This window comes from Miniopterus natalensis, chromosome 11 (genome assembly GCF_054644295.1).
Source record: "Miniopterus natalensis isolate mMinNat1 chromosome 11, mMinNat1.hap1, whole genome shotgun sequence".
Classification (NCBI taxonomy): domain Eukaryota; kingdom Metazoa; phylum Chordata; class Mammalia; order Chiroptera; family Miniopteridae; genus Miniopterus; species Miniopterus natalensis.
Genome location: NC_142091.1, coordinates 23,779,857 through 23,798,158, shown reverse-complemented (window position 1 = coordinate 23,798,158; position 18,302 = coordinate 23,779,857). Strand labels below are relative to the sequence as shown.

At 35.2% G+C, this 18,302-nt stretch overlaps 1 protein-coding gene across 3 annotated transcripts in view; it reads right to left on the bottom strand.

Annotated features, from left to right (window-relative positions):
* MTMR2 (myotubularin related protein 2) overlaps window positions 1-18,302 on the bottom strand; it is a 91,729-nt gene that overhangs the window by 17,135 nt on the left and 56,292 nt on the right. For all 3 annotated transcript variants that reach the window (XM_087821597.1, XM_087821599.1, XM_087821598.1), the window contains 7 exons: window positions 15,923-15,998; window positions 10,967-11,061; window positions 10,704-10,814; window positions 8,366-8,467; window positions 7,262-7,345; window positions 4,472-4,621; window positions 3,317-3,505 (listed from right to left, as the gene is read on the bottom strand). In XM_087821597.1, coding sequence (XP_087677723.1) covers window positions 3,317-3,505; window positions 4,472-4,621; window positions 7,262-7,345; window positions 8,366-8,467; window positions 10,704-10,814; window positions 10,967-11,061; window positions 15,923-15,998 — 807 coding nt within the window. The remainder of the gene's footprint in view (window positions 1-3,316; window positions 3,506-4,471; window positions 4,622-7,261; window positions 7,346-8,365; window positions 8,468-10,703; window positions 10,815-10,966; window positions 11,062-15,922; window positions 15,999-18,302) is intronic.

Here is an 18,302-nt window from a genome sequence, read left to right as displayed (position 1 = left end):
CTTATGCCAAAAGAAAATAAGCAACATATTTAAGATACTCGAGAAAAGCAGATGTAAACTGAAGGTTTTACATCCAGCAAAACTGACTTTCAAATGCAAGGTGGGGCAAAAGTAGGTTTACAGTAGTTCATATGGAAAATAATAAAATAATAATTATACAATAAACTTTTTTGCATACTCACAACTGTAAACCTACTTTTTCTCCATCCTGTATAATGAACCTAAAGTTGCCATCATCAAACAAATACTCAGAATATTGTTCCCATGAGCCCTGCTAAAATATTTACAAGAGAACTTCAAAAAGAGACTAAAAAGATATCTGTATAAGAATTGGTGTAAGCACAAAATTTACAGCTCCTTACAGATGTCAGAGGTGAAGGGAGAGGTATGTAAAGGCTATTACATGAGTATCTGCTCTGACAATGTAAATATAAAAAACGAATTTTAAAAATAGGGAGAATGGGGAGAGCAAATGCAAAAAAAGTAACTTTTCAATAAGTGTGCTGGTGATGGCCATATATTTAATAGTTATTCTGAGGCTGTGGAAGCATAAAGCAAAGAGGTAATTATGAACATACTCAAGTTATCATCCCTGGTGTCCTTAAGAACCAGGATTCCTGGTGTGGGAGGAAGGAGATATACACATAATTTGGATCAAGTTATGTTAAAAACGCTTTAGCAAGTAATTTAAATTGCAAGCACCAGTATGAACTCGTTAGGTCCTTTATCTTGAACATACTAATATTTCCTAGCTCTATACCCTGTAAAGACCTAGAAACAGGACCAATCCAGAGGCGGATTAGTCTCCTTAACACTCAGATTATGGTTTGAAATACCATTTCCTACTAACAGAAACCAGAACTTCTTAGAGAAACAGCTATTCCAAGTTTCGTGCAGGAAATGTACAACATTTCCTATGAGTTTATCCTGTCATACCAAATAACACAGGCTGCTACAGTTATGCCAAAAGAACTCAGAAGATAACTTGAAATGTTTCACTGGGAAGGGAAATTATAACTCCAAAAAAATATTATCTGCAATGGATTAAAAACACTGAACAGCCTGGGTGGCAAAGTTTTAATTCTTGACATGGGCCATGGTTGCAAAAGCAGTTGTCATATTCATATCAATTAAGCTATAATGTTTCTTACTATGCAGGCAAAAAAATATTCATTCCAACAAAGATATATATTTTTGCAAGATAAAAAAGGGGGACAAGTGGAGGAACTGGGTGAAAAAAATACAAACTTCTGATTATAAGATGAATACGTTTTGGAGATTTAATGCACAGCATGGTGACTATAGTTAATACTTTATTATGTATTTCAAAGTTGTTAAGACAGTAGACCTTAAAAGTTCTCATCACAAGGAAAAAAAGTTGTAACTATGTGAGGTGATAAATTTTAAACTAGAATTATTATGGTAATAATTTCATTATATATATATATATATATATACACACACACATCAAATCATTACGTTGTATACCTTAAACTTATACAAAGTTAAATGTCAACTATATCTCCATATAGCAAGCAGGTTAGTGCACTGGATCAACCTTTCTGAAGAATGTTTGCATATGCAACAAAACTTTTTAAAATACGAGTATTTTATATTTTGATACAGTAATTGTATATCTAGAAAACTATTTTAAGGAAATAATCAAAGATGCCTACTTAAAATATCTATTTAAATATCAGCTATATTTAAAATACTGAATACTTAAATGCTCAATATCAGAATACTGATTAAATGAATAATGATACACCTATTACTTTCCAAGAATATTTCATGAAAAGAAGTAATTCTTATAACATAATGGTAAGAGAAAAAAACAATGAAACAAAATAACCAACACTTGAATGAGTAGAAAAAATAGTGGAGGAAAATATATCAAAATATTAGTGATTATGAGCGATCTTTATTTTCTTTACTTTTTCTATGCCTTCCTAGTTTTTATATTGTCTACTACATATTTTATAACCAGAAAATGTCTCAATAAATAATATATTTCAGTCTTTAAAAAAAGAGGGGATTTCCATAGTAAAAAAATGTGAAAATTTAAGATGAGTATAACATTTTGCTCTACCACCTTTTCTGCCTTACATTCCTCTCCCCTTCTCTCACCTGAGAAAACATCCTAAATTTCATTCCTGCTAATTCATGGTGTGAAGTTTAGGGAGGAGACAAGTAATTACTGGAAAAATATATACCAGTGCCTGGGATCTGGGCTTCATATGCACATCATCTCATTGTTCCTTTAAGAAGGAATATTTATAGTTTAATAGAAAATGACTGAAACTCACAATACCCTCAAAACATTAAACAAAATGAAAAAAATTAGTTGCAAGCTCCACAATTTAATTAAAAGGACGATCATCCCCACATTGTTAATACTAGCAAAAACCCCCAAAATAAACTAAATATCCAACAGTTGGTATTATTAGTTATTATACCCTTAAAGTAATGTTACAGATGAATGTTTATTGGCATAGAAAGATACAGTGTCAATTTTTTTTAAGTTGCAATGATTCCATTCTGTTTCCAATATATGAGTGTATACATATACACATAGGTCTGGAAGTATAACCATGACTTAATGAAGCTTCTCTCCTAGTTATAGGATTAAGGGTGTTTTAAAATATTTTCCTGTTTTTGCTCATCTGCATTAGGTAATTATTCTGTGATACATATACATTGCTTATTGGGGATTAAAAAAAGAAGTACCTTCTCAAAGCTAAATTGTATCTTTTCCCTCACCTTTTCCTATGGTAGATTTTGTTAGCTGAACCACAATTTCTATTTCCTCAATGGAAATATTTACTCTGTAGCAGCAATCAGGATGATTGCTCCACCTAACTAACTGCAAGTCTTCAGTCTAAATACATTGTTTGGTGGAAGGCTGTCAGAAGAGGGCACCGCTGCTCACTGAGAATGCTGCTTCAGGATTACGAGAACAGTGCTGCACAGACTGGACTCAGTCATAAACTCAGCTGCCGTTTGAAGGGAGAAAGAAACTAGTAATTTCTGAACACCTACCTTTACGTAAGCACAGGGTTCTGCACTATTTTTTATTAGATGATTTTTGTCCCTCACAATCCTGTTAGCTATTATTCTTCTCATTTTACAAATAAGCGATTAAGATTTAAAAAGGTTAAATAATGAAGTCAAAGTCAAACCATCAAGCAGGAGAGCGAGGATTAGATCCTACATCTTCATCACTAGAGAGCCTGAACTCTTTCTATTACACTGTGGTTCCCGCCAAACTCAGCTGATTCATGAAACTGTAATCTTAATTACTGAAAAATAATCCCACCTTATTGGCAACAGCATTAACACTTGGCCGGGCATCAAATATAAAGATTTTATGAGACTGAGCATTGGAGTCCATAATGGCTTGAAGGTACTTTTCATCTTCTTTGCTTCGCTTCCCACTCACTCCTACCATGGGCTGGCTACACCGAGTGATTGTGGCTTGACTTTCAGGATGAATCCATGATAAGACCTAAATGGGGGGAACATGGCAACACAACCTTTATATACTTCTCTGTTTATAATTCTTCTCAAAAACACTCCTCTATAAAACTCTGCTTTCTAATTGGATCCAAAGCTTAGCTATGGAAAGGTATGTGAGGCTGCTATCAAATATCATAACCGTTCTTTCAAGCCAACTCTGGGATGTGAAAAACTTAGTCTTAATTTTTTATTTTATTTTTATTTTTAGTCTTTATATGTTTTTACTCATTTCAGAGAAAGGAAGGCAGAGGGAGAGAGAGATAGGAACATCAATGATGAGAGAATTATTGATCTGCTGCCCCCTGCGCGCCCCCTACTGGGGATCGTGCACCCCGATGGGGAACTGAACCATGGTCTCCTGGGTTCATAGGTCAACGCTCAATTCTTTAATCAGATGCTGATTTAGAAAAGTCACTGATTATTGGGAAGTTTTGTTTCTAGAAAACCTACATTAAAAGGGGGCAAAGTAAGCCCCACTTTTAAAGTTTTATTACTATATCAGCAAAACTGCCCAACTATAAAGTCTTTAGAATCTAGGAATTCTGTACCTAAAACTATTTGAGCTGATCTTTCCAGAACACATTATTCATCAAGATTTTTGTAAAGTTTTCTTCTTTCTGGGATTTAAAGGAACCGAGTATTTATCACCATGACTAAAGAATGTACAATAAGATAAAGAAATAGTGAAAATATAAAGAACCAACTTTGTTTTCAAGTTGAGTCACACAATTCCATGCACTTCTCTAATACCCATGTCAGAGCCTCCGGATGCTTCTTTAATCAAAGTTTTTCCCCCAGTTTTAGTTTTATTAAATAACTCATTGTCTAATAACCCTATAAAGAGCTGCTGCTGTAGCTGTTTTTACCCAGCATCCATTCTCCCAGTCCTTAATCTCAGCAATATGTAGACAGTGTACAAATGCATTTACAAATCTATTCAAAGCTTCATACTCACTGGGATCCGGCCCCTCGACCTGAAGGCTGCCACTCTCTTTAATTCTTCATCAGGAATGTTTGCTGGCACAACCAAGAGGGCAGGGTACGTATCACAAAGGTCATAGCGTTCATTTATCTTTGTTATTCTCCAGCTTTCATTAGGAATTCCCTATATGTGAAAAAAATACAAGACAGATTACTACCTAACTAAAATATTATAAGACACCAGAATAAAAGCCATCCTATTCAAGTTCTCTCATCTCCACTACCCAGCTCTTAAGTTGCTGAAATAGTTATGGTCAGCCTGTGGTGACCACCCTGTTAGGATGAGAGATTCTAACATAGTGATATGCGTTCTTTTTGACATTCAGTTTTAGGTTAATAGATTTAAGTCATTAATGCTAAGCGTGTGGTGGGTGTGTGCTAAGCTTACCCAACGGAAAGGAAACAGGCTGCAAATATCCCGTCTTAAAAAGAACAGTCTCATTCAGTCTCACTGAATAATTGATTTTGCTGCCATTCAGTTATACAAAGAAATCTGAGAGGGAAGGCACCAAGTGTCCACCGAAATGCTATATTCACATTTATCACTTACATACCTAAAGTGCAGTTTGCACTCCTACATTATAGTACTAATGGAATACTGCGAATCTGAAACGTAGTAGAAAAGTAATAGAAGGCAAAGCCAAAAAGACAGGAGGCAAGAGAAATACTAAAACATTTTTTTAAATACACATAGATTATTAAGCTCTCTTTGGGTCCTTCAGTATTTACTATGTATGTAACTAGGGTATGTCTTCACATACAGGATTGCCTAATAAGACCCTTAAAATTTTCCACCCTCCATTCTACAGAAAATAAAGCCATTATATTAAAATGTTAAATGGTTGGAGTTAAAAATATATATTTTTAAAAAAATTTTATGACCTCTGACAACTCTTATCACAGAAAAAGAAACTGAATTCTAGTATAAAAATACATTTATTGAGCACTTACTATGTGCAGGCACTATGCCAGCAGCAACTTCACACTCACACACTCACACTCACACACACACACACACACACAATATGAAAAAAGCACAGGAAACGTGCATGGAATGCTATCATCTGCTTTAAAAAATAAGATACATACACATACACAAGCTCTGCAGGCATAAAATCTCTGAAAAGACCCATAAATAACCAGTAACAATAATTCCTAAAGGGAGAGGAACTGGGATGGCAGGGGGACAAGGTTGGCCTAAAAGGTAACTAACCTACCTTTCAATATACCCTTTGGTACCTTTCGAATTTTATACAGAGTACCAATATTACCACTTTCAGCTTTTTTTCAACTTAAAAAAAAAAAAAAAAGGAATACTCTGATGCTTTATGTCTAGTCTTAAGGTTTATGTTAAGACATTATTTTCATTTTCTTCCATAATATAAAGTATATATATCTCTATTTTAAAACTGAGTCTTCTAACTACAAATACAGTGTCTGCTCCACTACACTTTAGCTTGGTTTACTCAGAGACAAATAAAGTGTCTAACTCTGTAGGGAAAAAAGTCAACAAATTCATCTAGTAGGTCAAAAACCATAAGGCCTATCATTTAATGCAGAGTTCACTGCTCTATTCTGCCGCATTTCCTTAGCTCATAATTCTCTTCCTGTAGTTGTTCATTTACTCTTTAACTTATTTTTTCTTTTCAACAATAATTTATTTCTTTTCTCTAGGCACAGTTATCTCATCTGCTTTCCAAAGTTCTATATTGAATGCTACTAGAACAGATAGCAATTTCTGCCCAGATTCCCAAAGAATATTCCTCATTTTTATAATTCTAAAGACATTTGTTAGATCTGGTTGCTTTCCCGGCTAATTTTGACATTGGATTTTTGGGTTAGAAAAAATCTTACAATGTTACTTGTAGACTCTTAGTTTTGTATTGTTTCATATATGCCAACAGATGGTTTTATATTTGAATGAGGAATTTTAAAATTTTACTTGCCTCATGATTAAATGAGAAGCTTTATAATTAAAATGCAATGTTTGAAATCTACATATAAAAATCACAGCTTAATGATTTTCATATCTGAATTCTAGAATAATTTGGATATCAAATTTAATGATTACTGAGAAACAATCAATGTGTCTGCATTTAAATTCTCAAGAAAGCAGGATGAACATGTGGAAAGTTGGAAATAAAGACTATTTTAGGTAGTGCTGAAATGCCGCAGAGCAGGGCCTCTTTGGGAAGCAGTGTACTGAGGAAGAACAGGGAGGTGATGCTCGCACTGTGACACAGATCAGGTTCCGCTCTGTCTCTCACTGTGGCTGATTAACTCACGAATAAGCATTCAAATATTAAGCCAACCCTTCTTAGTCATGATATCAGATCTGATTTGTTAACATTTTATGTACAAGTATGTCCTCTATGAATATGTAATAAGAAGTTTTATGTGGAGCTACATTATAAACAGAATTACTTGAAATATTTTTGGAATTACAGGGTACCCAAAAGAGAAAAATTGAGTAAATAATGTGTAATGACATGTAAGAAGATTAAAATATAAATGTATTTACCATTTTTTATTTTAATTTTAAGTATTATTAAACATTTCTTAAATAAACTGATTTACCTATAAACTCTTTGATAAGTCTGAAAAGCAGTTTAAAGAAACTGAAAGGCAGCCCAAATATCAGGATTAGCCTTCATTTAAAAAAAAAAACCCAGAAACTATATAAAGCTGTTTACTTCTAACCATAAAACTTTCATTGTAATAAAAAGAATATAGTATATTAAAATTAAAAGAAAAAAGTACATACCTGCCTTCTATATTCTAGAAGAGGGTCATATAGTTTCCACCCATTTTCAGGGAATACTTCTTTGTATTCAAAAGCAAAAAGAGGCTACAAAAAAGTAAATAGAGTTAATAGCTAAAATGACATTTAAGGAGGTAATAAATCAGAAATGTATCCTTATAAAATCCAGTTTTCATTTACTTATCTGCCAGGATAGTCTGTATTGGTGTCCTTTTTTAATACTGTTCTCTTAGCTTTGTTTTATAATTTTGAAAACTTTTTTTTTTTTCACATTTTTCAAACATAGAAAAGCACAGAAGGTCCACCACCAAGATTTATTAAATGTCACCATATTTCCTTCAGATGTCATAAGTAGCTGTTTTAGGTTTACTTCTAAATAATGAAAGACATTTCATAAAAATGGTGTCTTCTGATATAATTATTAGTTTGACATCACAGATATCAGAAGTTAAGCAGATCTGAAGTTTATGCTACATTTTCTAAAACATGCTGAATAAACTTTTTATTTTGGAGCATGTAATCTGCATACCAAAAAAAATTAATGTATGTAGACAGAATGGCAGGAACCTATTGATGAAAACCATGCAAACTAGAGTACTGATTCCAAATTTTACTCCCTACTAGCTATGCCGCTGAGTTAACTACTTACCTGCTCCTAGTTTCAATTTTAAAATAGGGATAAATAATAATATTTACCACCACAGGACTACTGTGGAAGTTAAATTATATAATATAAATGAGGAAGCCTAACATTGTTAAAGCACACTGTAGGAACTCAGTTAAGTATCTGACCTCCCAAAGTGGCCAGACTTAAGTGTCAGCTCCCAATTAAAAGGAGATTTCAAACCCTAATGAAGACTCTATACTACTTTTCATCATGGATACACCCTGGATAGGACACAGAAATGGACCCTGGAAATCAGCTAGTCCAGCTTCCTCATTTTATAACGAAAAGGTTTGCCAAGAGATTATGCTAAAACCTTAATTATACATCTGGTTAAATGGCAAAATAGGTCATAAATGTAGAGATTCTAGGTAGCCTAGACGAGTTTATTTACACTACATCAATAATTACAATAGTTTTTCCAAACATAAGAAACATCTTACCAGATTATTAGAGACAGGAAATGCATACTTCATTAGATTTTCAAAGATGGATCTTCTCGTTCGCCCCTCCGGTTTATGAGCAAAGCGTAAATTTCGAATATCCTAAAAAAGATTTTATCATTGTTTGCTGACTTTTTAATGAAAAAATTAGGTAACTTGGAACTATCTTATAAAACGTTAAGATCTGGCCTGGCCAGGTAGTTCAACTGGTTAGAGCATCGTTCTGATACGCCAAGGGTGGGGGTTTGACCTCTGGTCAGGGCACATACAAGAAGCAACCAATGAATGCATAGATGGGTGGAACAACAAATTGATGCTTCCCTTTCTCTTTCTCTCTCTAAAATCAATTTTTAAAAAGTTTTTTTAAAAACTGAGAAATCAATTTCTAAGATAATTATTATTATTAATAAAATGTTAAGATCTATGTATAACAGATCAAACATCTGAAGGCAGGGAAATTACCATACCTTACTGAGAGAAATAAACACAAGGCACTCTATTACAAGGCAGAATTCAGAAGACAGAAAATTTACCACTGCTTATGGACTCAACATTGGTCAGCAAAAGTAGGCACTGGAGATTAGAGATACTGTATCTGAAGCTTAACGTTCTTCTCTTTGTAAGTCTCCTACTACTAGACTGCTAGAACCAAACTCTGCCTAAAGGTCTTCCTCCACCCCATGTCCAAGTTCTTCCACCATCTACCAGCAGAGCAACTCTGAACAGTCTGGTTGGGATCATCGAGACTCCATAGTCAGATCTAAAGACCAAGGTTCCCTTGTTATTTGTCCCCAAGCAATTTTCTTTTTCATTGACTGATTGACTGATTTTTGAGAGAGAGAAACACAGATTTGTTGTTCCACTTATTTATGCATTCATTGGTTGCTTCTTGAACATACCCTGACTGGAGATCAAACCTGCAACCTTGGCATACTGGGATGACGCTCTAACCAACTGAGCTACCCGGCCAAGCAATTTTCTATGTTCAGTCAGAATGTAGATATTCATGATCTGGTTTACTGACATCTTAACAGTACTAGGAAAAATTTGGGATTATGAATAATTTCAGGACTTCATTTTTTTTTAAGTGTTTTAATCTAAGTAGAACTCAAAATCGCTTTAATATATCCCATTCTATAAAACTAAACATAGAGACATCATACTACAATGTAATTACGGTACATGAAAAAATAGAACACTTTATTACAAATCTGACACCAAACTAGAATGCTAGCTCCACCATCCTTTAAAATAAACATGTGCAGGAAACTAAGTTGATGCTTCCCTCAGTAAATATCTTTATAACAGTAGATATATTCATAAGCACCCTGTTAACCACAGAGCACTCTCTAACTACCACAGCAGTCCTACAAATGTCTGGGCTTGTTAATGGTCTTGTTTCATGAAAAAAAAATTTACTTAAAATGAAAATGATCAAGATTTCATTTTCTCTTATAGTCTCTTATAGTCTATGCTCTATTTACTATTTACTATTACACTACAGAAAAGTGATCAGGAAACAATGTGCTTGACAAATAGTTGGAACTTTTTACACTCTTAGAGCCATTATGACTACAATGGAAAAGCAAAAAATAATTACTAAGTCATCAGCTTTAATAAAAGATTCATAAAACTTCTAAGATTAGCATGCGGTATCTTGAAAGTTACGCATGTACTGTTGCTTTTACTTTTGGCACTGGCAGATCAAAAGAAAGGAAAATGGTAATAGAGAACTGAGATGTGCGCAGGTGTTGATTAAACCACAGTCAGCAGAACAGTGACTGCAGAAGTGGCATCTGGTATTAAATTTCTATGACTGAATGTTAAAATTGTAACAATCTAAGTTTCGTTCAAGTATCAATGCACTTAAAGAATGCAAGTTAGATAAGAAAACAGGGAAGGTCTATAATACCAAATTTTCCCCACCATTATTTCAGAAGCAGAAAAGTGATGAGAGCTAGAAAGAGGAAAGATAGGTGATGACGAGTTTATCATAACCAGTTCTCCACTACGAAGTGCCATGCCTCAACTGCTCAGATCCTGAGGTTTCTAACATGTAAATTAAAGGTAACAATGTCTATCATGCCTATTTCAGGATTTTTATGAGGCTCAACATGAAATAATGAATTTGAAAGTACATTTTTTTGGGTCCAAAAGAATTCAAGTCTAATTCATGGTAGATCAGCTTTTTATTACCCCTAAATGTTGTTTTCTTCTACTAGAATGACATTTCCAGTGCAAATCCAATCGATATTTGGAAACCGTTTCTAAACATAGGTTCTAATTAATGGAAAACTTTTCAAACCAAATAAAACTGCATACACATTATGAAATTTACCTTGCACACAGTTTCTAGTCCGTAAGAATTTTCACCTCGACTAGAAGCACCACCAATTTTTTCTACTCTACTTATCACACCAAGAGAAGCATCTAAAACAAACGGAGGATCCTAAAGGAAGGAAAGAAGAATACAAAACTGAGCAATGGATACCATACAATTATAGCTGAGAAAAATCTTAATTAGTAATGCTTTAATTAAAAATGATCAAAAATAACAAAAACTGTCTGCAAACAACACAAATCCAGTCCAACAAGTCTTACCCGTTCCATGCTTTTGAAATATAACCTGTAATTTGTGACAGTCAGAGTTCCTCGTACAGCACCAGTGAATGGACATATATAAGTAACATCTTTGGCTGAAAAGGCAAAGAATCCACAATTTACCACACATTATGCACTATTAAAAACTGTACTTTCTTCTTTGCACAAATACAATTTAACAGAATCTGACTGCTATTCTAACTTATGCTCAAAAATCATGGAATCAGTGATTCAAAGTAAACTTAGAAGCCAAATCCAAGCTTCCAACCATGCAGTGATCTGGGGAAGAAATCTAGAACAAATGGGAAGGCCTGAAGAGGCAGAGGGACGTTCCTTACCCTGAGACAGAACAGGAGACAAAGATGACCACCATCCCTGTTGGGTAAAACACGTGTGGTAGTTGGAATAGCAGGTAGAGGATGGTGGTAATGGTGGTTAACAATAGTAAATGTCTCATGTCAGAGTCACCAGTTATCTTATTATAGTTTCAACATCACCTCACCAATCTGCTGGTCTTCTGGCCATAGTCTAGTCTGTCAACATACCTCTAAAAATACAATATCTGAAGCATAAAATACCAAAAATTTCTGACCTGATTATATTTATAGGGAAACACTGTAGAGGAGAAGTGCATATGAAATACAATTTCTTACAAAGTAACAGTGTAATAAGAGGATATTATATTTCTGACCAAGCAACTAATATCCAGCTTTGTGGAGAAATAATCACAAGCATTGCTTTATTAAATGATATGTGATAAATCTATAGAGTATTAAGCTTTTTAAAATATGCATTAACTCAGCTTCCACTACTTCAAAATAATATTTAATATGGTAAAGTTCATAATGCCCAATATAAAAATTTTTATATCTTAAAATATTCATAAATCCCTGCAATGTCATTATTGTAGCTAATCAGCACATATAGAAATATCTTCATTGTTCCAAGGAAGTAAGGCACAATTAGGAGCAACAAATTCCTAAGAACCTTTCAAAGGGCTTCTGGGAAAACTTAGGGACATGAAATGCACTTAATAAGGTATTGCAACTTCCTGACTTTGCTTTTTAGTTATCACTTTGAAGAAATGACTGCTTTGTATGGAATTTGAAATGAGACTGATCTTCTAACAAACATTTCTAACCTTCAAAATAGTTCTCTTGGGAAGGTTCAAGCATAAGCAACATTTTTAAAATCATTGTTTCCAATGCATGTTTCATTTAGAAGGAAGCTTTTAAAATTAAACCCATCGTTATAGAAAGATACACAAACTTGCCTTGCATACATTTTCTTGCTCTTATGAATTTTTACCTCAACTAGGAAAGCTTTATTCATGTTAGTAAAATCATTTCTGGATTCCTTGCAGAGTCAGTTTTATTACTCACACAAGAAAATTCAACCTTATTATTCTACATTCCACTACAGGATATGTCCCCCTTTGTCCAATGTTTTTGTTACACTTTCCCCTTTATTCTAAAATCATGAGATAATACACATGGAAGTGCTTCCCAAATTAAAAATGTTATACAAGGGTTTACCTATGGACACAGACATTGGTATGGGGAAGGCCTGGGAGCGGGGTGGACGTGGGGTGGAGGGGATCAATAGGGGGAAAAAGGGGACATCTGTAATACTTTCAACAATAAAGACAGATTTTTTTTTTTTTAAAAAAAAGCACTATACAAGCATTTATATCTCTATTACAATTATCATCAGTAGGCTCTGCTTTGTTCTCTCCGCTTTACCCTTCCTCCTCAGGCTGGGGGCAGCTAAGTCACTCTAAAGAATGAGTTTACATTAGCAGGGCTTGTACCAAGCAGAAGGGAGACTATGACTAGGAACCTTACCAGACCAAATGACAGTAATAACCACCAGCATTGATAGCCTAGCACTTCAGAGTTTATAAAGTACTTTTCACCTGAGTACCCCCTTTAATCCTCATAACAACCTTTATATATCAGACCTAGAATTCCCCACAATTTTTAGATGAGACTATCATGGCTCAGAGAAGTAAAACAATTTGCCTAATGTTTCAGAACCAGTAACTGCTAAGATTAAAACTTGAATACAGTTCCTCTGATGACAAATTCAAATCTCTCTCCATCACACTGTGCAAAGAGGCCATTAGAGTAGCACAGTCTGCCTCCTGTGCAAAGGTTGCAATACTGCAGTATGGGGCTATCTCTACAGCTGATGTGCCCAGGCCACAGTATCTGAGCCTGTTACTTCCCTAAAGCATTCTGCTAATGTTCCTAACACTACTCTAACTTTTTAAAAACATCTAAGCTGCAGACTGACATTAGACCAACTAAAAATCAAACACCTTTTCTACATAAATTAATATATTCAACATTATTCTAGCCTTGTACTTTAATGTATCAAATTTAAACTTTGCACAATAATCAAGTCTATATAGAGGATTCTGAATCATAATATTTTTAGTATATTAGATACTCCTCTAAATTTGCAATACTAATACTTTCCAGTCATAACAACTTAGAATACATATCTATAAAAATATAAAATAGATACAAATAAATGTAATACATGAGAACATGCAATCTATGCACAAAGAGAGACACAAAAGCGTACTCTAGTACAGGGAAGCGGAAGTCCATTTAGCTAGGCGATCAGAGCAGGTTCAAAGAACATAAGCATGTATGTGTTGTGCTCTAATGGCTGGTATCCTTTAGATGAGCAGGGATGGTAAGACAGCACTCAGTGCAGAGAAAGAACCTAATCCAACATGCAGAAGCGGGAAAAGAAAGTACCGATTTGGACAAAGTATTGTCTGATTCTCTGTAATTTATATTGTATCACAGTCTCTTCACACCTCAATTTCCATCCCTGGTTCCTTTTCTACCATATAATTACAAAATGTTTACAAAAACTATGTTCTTGGCTCTCTTCTCACTCCATACGCTCTCTGGGTTATTTTCCTTCTCTCGTTTTTCAACTAATATCCATGTTCTGATGGTTTCAAAATACACACTTCTAACCCTAATCTCTCTCCTAAACTCCCACGATCTCTCTCCTAGATATCTCCATTTGAAGATTCTCATAGGTACCTGAAATTAAATACACATAAATATGACACCAAGGACTCAAGAAAACTGAGAGGAAGACACAAACTCAAGAAATTCTTAGAGATTGATTCCTCTGGATCTGGTAACTGACTGGATGTCAGAGTTCAGAAAAAAACAGCCTAGCATGACTCCCAGATTCTGCCTTGAGTGAATGGACAACTGTTTTTAATGTTAACTGAGGGAGAGAATAAAAGAAAAGGAGTAAACTTAGGGATAATGTATGAGATGTTGGGCATTAAGGACCTGAAGATAGCCAATGGCATGTGTCTAAGATGCAGACACTGCAGTAGGGATACCTGTAAGACAGCCAGGGGCATGTGTCTAAGGTGTGGACACTGCAGGAGGGATACCTGTAAGATAGCCAGGGGCATGTGTCTAAGATGCAGACACTGCAGGAGGGATACCTGTAAGACAGCCAGTGGCATGTGTCTAAGATGCGGACACTGCAGTAGGGATACCTGTAAGATAGCCAATGGCATGTGTCTAAGATGTGGACACTATAACAATTTTGGAGTGATCAGTAAGTATATGGTAAATAATGCTACTAATTTAGATATGGTCAACCAAAACGAGCATATAGGAGGAAAAAAGGGAAATGGGTCACGCATGAAGTCCCAAAGGGAGCCATGCTATTTAAGGAAGAAGAGCCAACAAAAGAGACTGAGTGGTAAATTGAGTATCTTTTATAAAGGTCACTTATCATAGTGGAAACAACGTTCAGAAGAGGAAAAATTGTCACAATGCTAGCTATAATTTCACCACCTAGGTCATCACCCTATGCTTTCATTTCCTCATCTACCAAATGTGATGATTAAATGAGACAGTAAGCACTTAGTAATGATCACTATCGTTATGATATATCCAAGGCCAGTAATATATAATACCTAACTCAGTAAGCAGTTCAGCAGAATGAGAGCTCAGGGTAAACATGAGGCTGAGCAGCGTAGCAGGGGAAAAAGAGACTGGGGAGGTACTCGACCAGGAGTTGTGAGCCAGAAGAGACAAATACCACACTAAGCGTGAAAGAACTCAATGTAATGGAAGCAAGATCAACCCACTTGGGGGCAGTTCCCTCTTTGGCCTGCTTAGTTTTACACACAGGAATAATATCTGGCCAAGGGAAGGTGAGTATTTACAAAGTCCTTTTAAAATTCTGATTGATAATAAAATGAAAAGTGGTTTTACTTTGGCTAAAAAACCACCTACTTTATTCTCCTACCATACTGCCTTCTCAAAAGCTGTGGGCACTTTAAAGTAAAAGCATGAAGACAAAAAAAAAAAAACAACCCAAAAAATAGCTTAAATGCTGTTTCTCCTTTCCAGTCCATACACTAAGTTGATGCTTAGTTCTACGGGCTGGACAAAAGGCACCCATATGCAAATAGTCTGCTTTGCAATGGAGATGAAATATTTTCATCCAAAAACTGACGGACTTTATTCAGAGTAGAAAAAAATAATGGAAGAAGAAAGTGTTTTACAAAAAATTACTTGTACAAAGTGACAATTCAATGTTTTTTACCTAGACAAGCCAATACCTTACCGTGGTAATTCAAAATAATGAAATTTTCTTTTTCTTTCACAGAATTCAGCAGCAGTTACAAAAAAAAAAAGCCACCTACTTTCAATGAAAGTAAAGCAAACCAGAGAAGCAGCAGAATATTTGATGTGTACGTTTCCCAGCAGTCCAACACAAACAAAACCAGCAGGTCTAGACCCAGGCTTGTAGAGCACACGTGTCGGGAAGGCGGGCAGTAGAGTGCTGCCAGAGAGGAGCTGCCTCCCACAGGAGCCTGTTCTCTGAATACTGAGACACTGAGGAGTCTGCAGAGTCAGAACAGAGAAGGAAATTCAACAAAAAGACACCATTACAGACCCATGTCTTTAATGTTTTCTCCTGGAAGCAAGGGTGGTTCTTCCATTTCTGCTAATTTGTTAGACTCCCGCAGGACCTGGATTGGAAAACGGAGGAGAGGGCAAGAAAAGAAACATTTTTTACTCAAAGGTTAATTTTCCGCTCAAATTTCAACTAGGTATGCTTGCTCTTATGTAAAGTTACAACACTATGTTACACATACTACTTTAAATCAAATTATAAAAACTGCAGGGCTGGCATGTATAACATGTGAAGCTGCGAGTTTTCTATGGAGCATTTATCAAGTGCCTACTTCATACAAGGCACTATACACAAAGCATGATACACATTTTCTCACTGAATCCTATATAGCCCTAAAAGGTAGGTGTTATTATCCTCAACCCTGGATGAGAAAAAAAGATAAGAAGTGACAATTAGTTCAAGATCACATAGCTAAAAAGTACCAGAATCTAGATTTGAATTATAGTTTTCAGTGAGCTGCAAGTCCATTTTCTTTCCATTAAGCGATGCCTAAATCCATTAAGGCCTTAGTGCATTTAAACTCAGATAAAATCAATCTCTTATGTAGGTTTAATATTTAGAGAATTTGGAAACTATGCTGATAAAGAATATTGTTGAAAAAAGATACTAAATTAATTAAAATCATGATCTACTGTTACTGATTAGTTACCTTATAAAAGACACTACACTGATTCCAAGAATGTAAAGATATAGAAACAGTTCTCTAGATTTACAACTCAGAAAACACACACACACACACACACACACACACACACACACACACAAAATCGTCATACGTTAAACATATCCACTAGCTACCACAAGCCTCCCACTCCACCCTTTTCACTCCCAAACAATAAACTTCATTGTCAACAATTCTTCACCTCCCATTAATTCCTCAGTCTTCTGCAATCTGGCTTTGCCACCTAACCCAACCCCTTCCCGGAGGGAACCCCCTTTCTCCCCAATAACCTCATTATTAAGGACAATGGACATTTCCATCTTTACTTTTATCTCTTAGCTACTTTTGACACTATCTGCACACTAGCCTGGCTAAACATCTCTTCCTCTGGCCTTTGTTTTTCAATGACCTCTCTATTCTGTTTCCTTAACCTTCCCTGCTCCTCAGAGTTTTGTCCATTTTTCACTTGACTCACTTCCTGATGATCTCATACTCTATCTGTGACGTTACCTAACGTCAATCTACTTTGACGGCAGAGATTTTTCTTGGACTCTAGTTCCATTCATCCAACTGACTAATGTTCCTCCCCATCTAGATGTCCCACAGATGCCTTGAACTCAACAGATCTCAAACTGACCTGTGTTCCATACTTAGCAAGTAGCCCTACCGTCCATTTAGTTGTCTAAGCCAGTTCTGGAGGAGGGCTGAGCAGTGGTCTCTGTGAGCAGGCACAAGCCTTCTACTTCAACCTTGACTTGTTTCATTAGACTGAGAACCAATACCACTAAAATAAATTGTCAAACATTTTTTAAAAAGTGTTTTACTTTTATTTCCTTCAATCCAAAAGGTAGACTTAAGAGTCCTCAACAGAAGGTTAAAAGGAAGAAAACACAAGGTACTAAACTGCCTTAAAGGACACCTTCTTCAGGCCCTCAAAACTGGGTTAGATGTCTCCTATGCATGAGCTCCAGTTTGGCTGTTACCACCCACCCTGAGTGCCTGTCTGTCTTCTTCCCCACAAGACTCCTAGAGAACAGGTGTCCTATTTTATACACTTTCGAATACTCAATAGAAATGTAACATGAGTCACATATATAATTTTTAATTGTCTAGAAGCCACATCACAAAAAGTAAAAACAAGCAAAATTGATTTTAATATATTTCATTTAGCACAATAAATCAAAACTATTGTTATCTCAGTATGCAATAAATATTTTAAAACCATTAATGTAACATTTTATATTTTTATTTACGCTAAGTCTTCAAAATTCAGAGTGTAATTTATACTTACAGCACATCTCAATCCAGACCAGCCACATTTCAAGTATTCAGCAGCCATATGTGTAGTGGTGCCCGGATTGGGCAGAGCTAATCTAATGAATCTAATTCTTCCTGATAATCAAGTTATTCTTTAGTTTAAGTCAGGTGCTTAGAGAGGATTACACAAAAGGGTTAGATATCACTGCCACAGCTCAATGCTCACCTAAGGCCAATAAACTAAGAACAAATTAATTCTGTTCAATAAATGTGCAATCTAAAGAAATTCATACTTCTAGAGTTTAATATTTTGTTTCATAAAGTAATCTTACTGCAATACCTAAAGAACTATAACACATGTATTTTTTATATTCCACATTCTAAGCCTCAAAAAATGGTGATATTTTTGAACGACAGTTGCCAGTTCCTGATATATTATTA